The sequence below is a fragment of the Pterocles gutturalis genome, unplaced genomic scaffold, assembly GCF_000699245.1.
Source record: "Pterocles gutturalis isolate BGI_N339 unplaced genomic scaffold, ASM69924v1 scaffold19997, whole genome shotgun sequence".
Lineage (NCBI taxonomy): Eukaryota > Metazoa > Chordata > Aves > Pterocliformes > Pteroclidae > Pterocles > Pterocles gutturalis.
Window position 1 is genome coordinate 1,265 of NW_010108345.1, and position 1,877 is coordinate 3,141.

General features: G+C 61.1%; 1 protein-coding gene across 1 annotated transcript in view; it reads left to right on the forward strand.

The window, feature by feature from the left end:
- The window catches only part of LOC104461135 (S-adenosylmethionine synthase), a gene marked incomplete at its 3' end in the record, with an annotated part of 1,748 nt that extends 522 nt beyond the window's left edge, over window positions 1–1,226 (forward strand). Inside the window, exons 2-5 of the mRNA XM_010072610.1 lie at window positions 53–175; window positions 267–379; window positions 466–609; window positions 1,008–1,226. Of these exons, the coding sequence (XP_010070912.1) occupies window positions 73–175; window positions 267–379; window positions 466–609; window positions 1,008–1,226 (579 nt within the window). The remainder of the gene's footprint in view (window positions 1–52; window positions 176–266; window positions 380–465; window positions 610–1,007) is intronic.
- Window positions 1,227–1,877: the final 651 nt, after the last annotated feature.

Below are 1,877 nucleotides of genomic sequence, written 5' to 3' on the forward strand. Positions count from 1 at the left end.
GGCTTGGGGGGGGGGGGTGACACCAGCGCTGACATTATCTCCTCCCTTCCAGAAACGGTGGCCAAGACGGGGATGATCCTTCTGGCCGGAGAGATCACCTCGCGGGCCGCCGTGGACTACCAGAAGGTGGTCCGGGACACCATCAAGCACATCGGTTACGACGACTCCTCCAAAGGTAGGTGCCGGGGGATGCGGTGGTGCCTCCGTCTCGCCACCGGTGCAGGATTTGGCACAGCAGGGTCACCGCAGCGTCCGTTCTGCGCCAGGTTTCGACTACAAGACGTGCAACGTGCTGGTGGCCCTGGAGCAGCAGTCGCCCGACATCGCGCAGGGCGTCCACCTGGACCGCAGCGAGGAGGACATCGGCGCCGGCGACCAGGTGAGTCCTCGCTATGAGCCGCCGTCGCCGCCGTTCAACCGGGTGAGTCGCAGCTTCATCACCCCGTCCTCTTCCTCCCGCCTCAGGGCCTGATGTTCGGCTACGCCACGGATGAGACGGAGGAGTGCATGCCCCTCACCATCGTCCTCGCCCACAAGCTCAACGCCAAACTGGCCGAGCTGCGCCGCAACGGCACCCTGCCCTGGCTGCGCCCCGACTCCAAGACGCAGGTGAAGGGTCCCCACAAACCTCTCTGAACCCCGGCACCTCCGGGGGGTCCCCAAAACCCTTCCCAAGTCCCCAAAATTCTTCCTGAGTCCCCAAAACCCTTCCTGAGTCCCCAGAATCTTTCACAAGTCACCAGACCCTTCTCGGGTCCCCCCAGAATCCTTCTCTGGTCCCCTCAGAATGCTTCTCTGGTTCCCCCAGAACCCTTCTCGAGTTCCCCAAACCCTTCTCGAGTTCCCCAAACCCTTCTTGAGTCCCCAAACCCTTCTTGAGTCCCCCAAACCCTTCCTGAGTCCCCGCAATATTTCACAACGTCACCAAAACCCTTCCCAAATCCCCCAAAACCCTTCCCGAGTCCCCAGAAGCTGTCCCCTGACGGCCCCGGCGTTTTCCCTGGCAGGTGACAGTGCAGTACATGCAGGACCGCGGCGCCGTCATCCCCATCCGGGTGCACACCATCGTCATCTCAGTGCAGCACGACGAGGAGGTGTGTCTGGACGAGATGAGGGACGCGCTGAAGGAAAAGGTCATCAAAGCCGTGGTGCCGGCCAAGTACCTGGACGATGACACCATCTACCACCTCCAGCCCAGTGGCCGCTTCGTCATCGGCGGGCCCCAGGTACGGCCGCAGGTTTTTCGGTGACACTGTGACGGTGGCACTGCTGGGGCAGCAGCAGTGGCCGCAGGTTTTTCGGTGACACTGTGACGGTGGCACCGCTGTGGCAGCAGCGGTTGGCCGCAGGTTTTTCGGTGACACTGTGACGGTGGCACTGCTGGGGCAGCAGCAGTGGCCGCAGGTTTTTCGGTGACACTGTGACGGTGGCACTGCTGGGGCAGCAGCAGTGGCCGCAGGTTTTTCGGTGACACTGTGACAGTGACACCACCATGGTGGCAGCGGCAGCCACAAATTTTTCAGTGATACCGTGACGGTGGCACCACCATGGTGGCAGCAGTAGCTGCAAATTTTTTGGTGACACTGTGACAGTGACACCACCATGGTGACAGCAGTGGCTCCAGATTTTTCAGTGACACCGCAATGGTGGCACCACCATGGTGACAGCAGTGGCTCCAGATTTTTCGGTGACATTGTGGCAGTGACACCACTGTGGTGACAGCGGTGGCTGCAGATTTTCCGGTGACGCTGTGACGGTGGCACCACCACGATGGCAGCGGTAGCTGCAGATTTTTATTTTTTGGTGACACTGTGACGGTGGCACCACCAGACATGGATTTTTCGGTGTCGCCGTGGCGGTGGCAGCGGCGACACGAT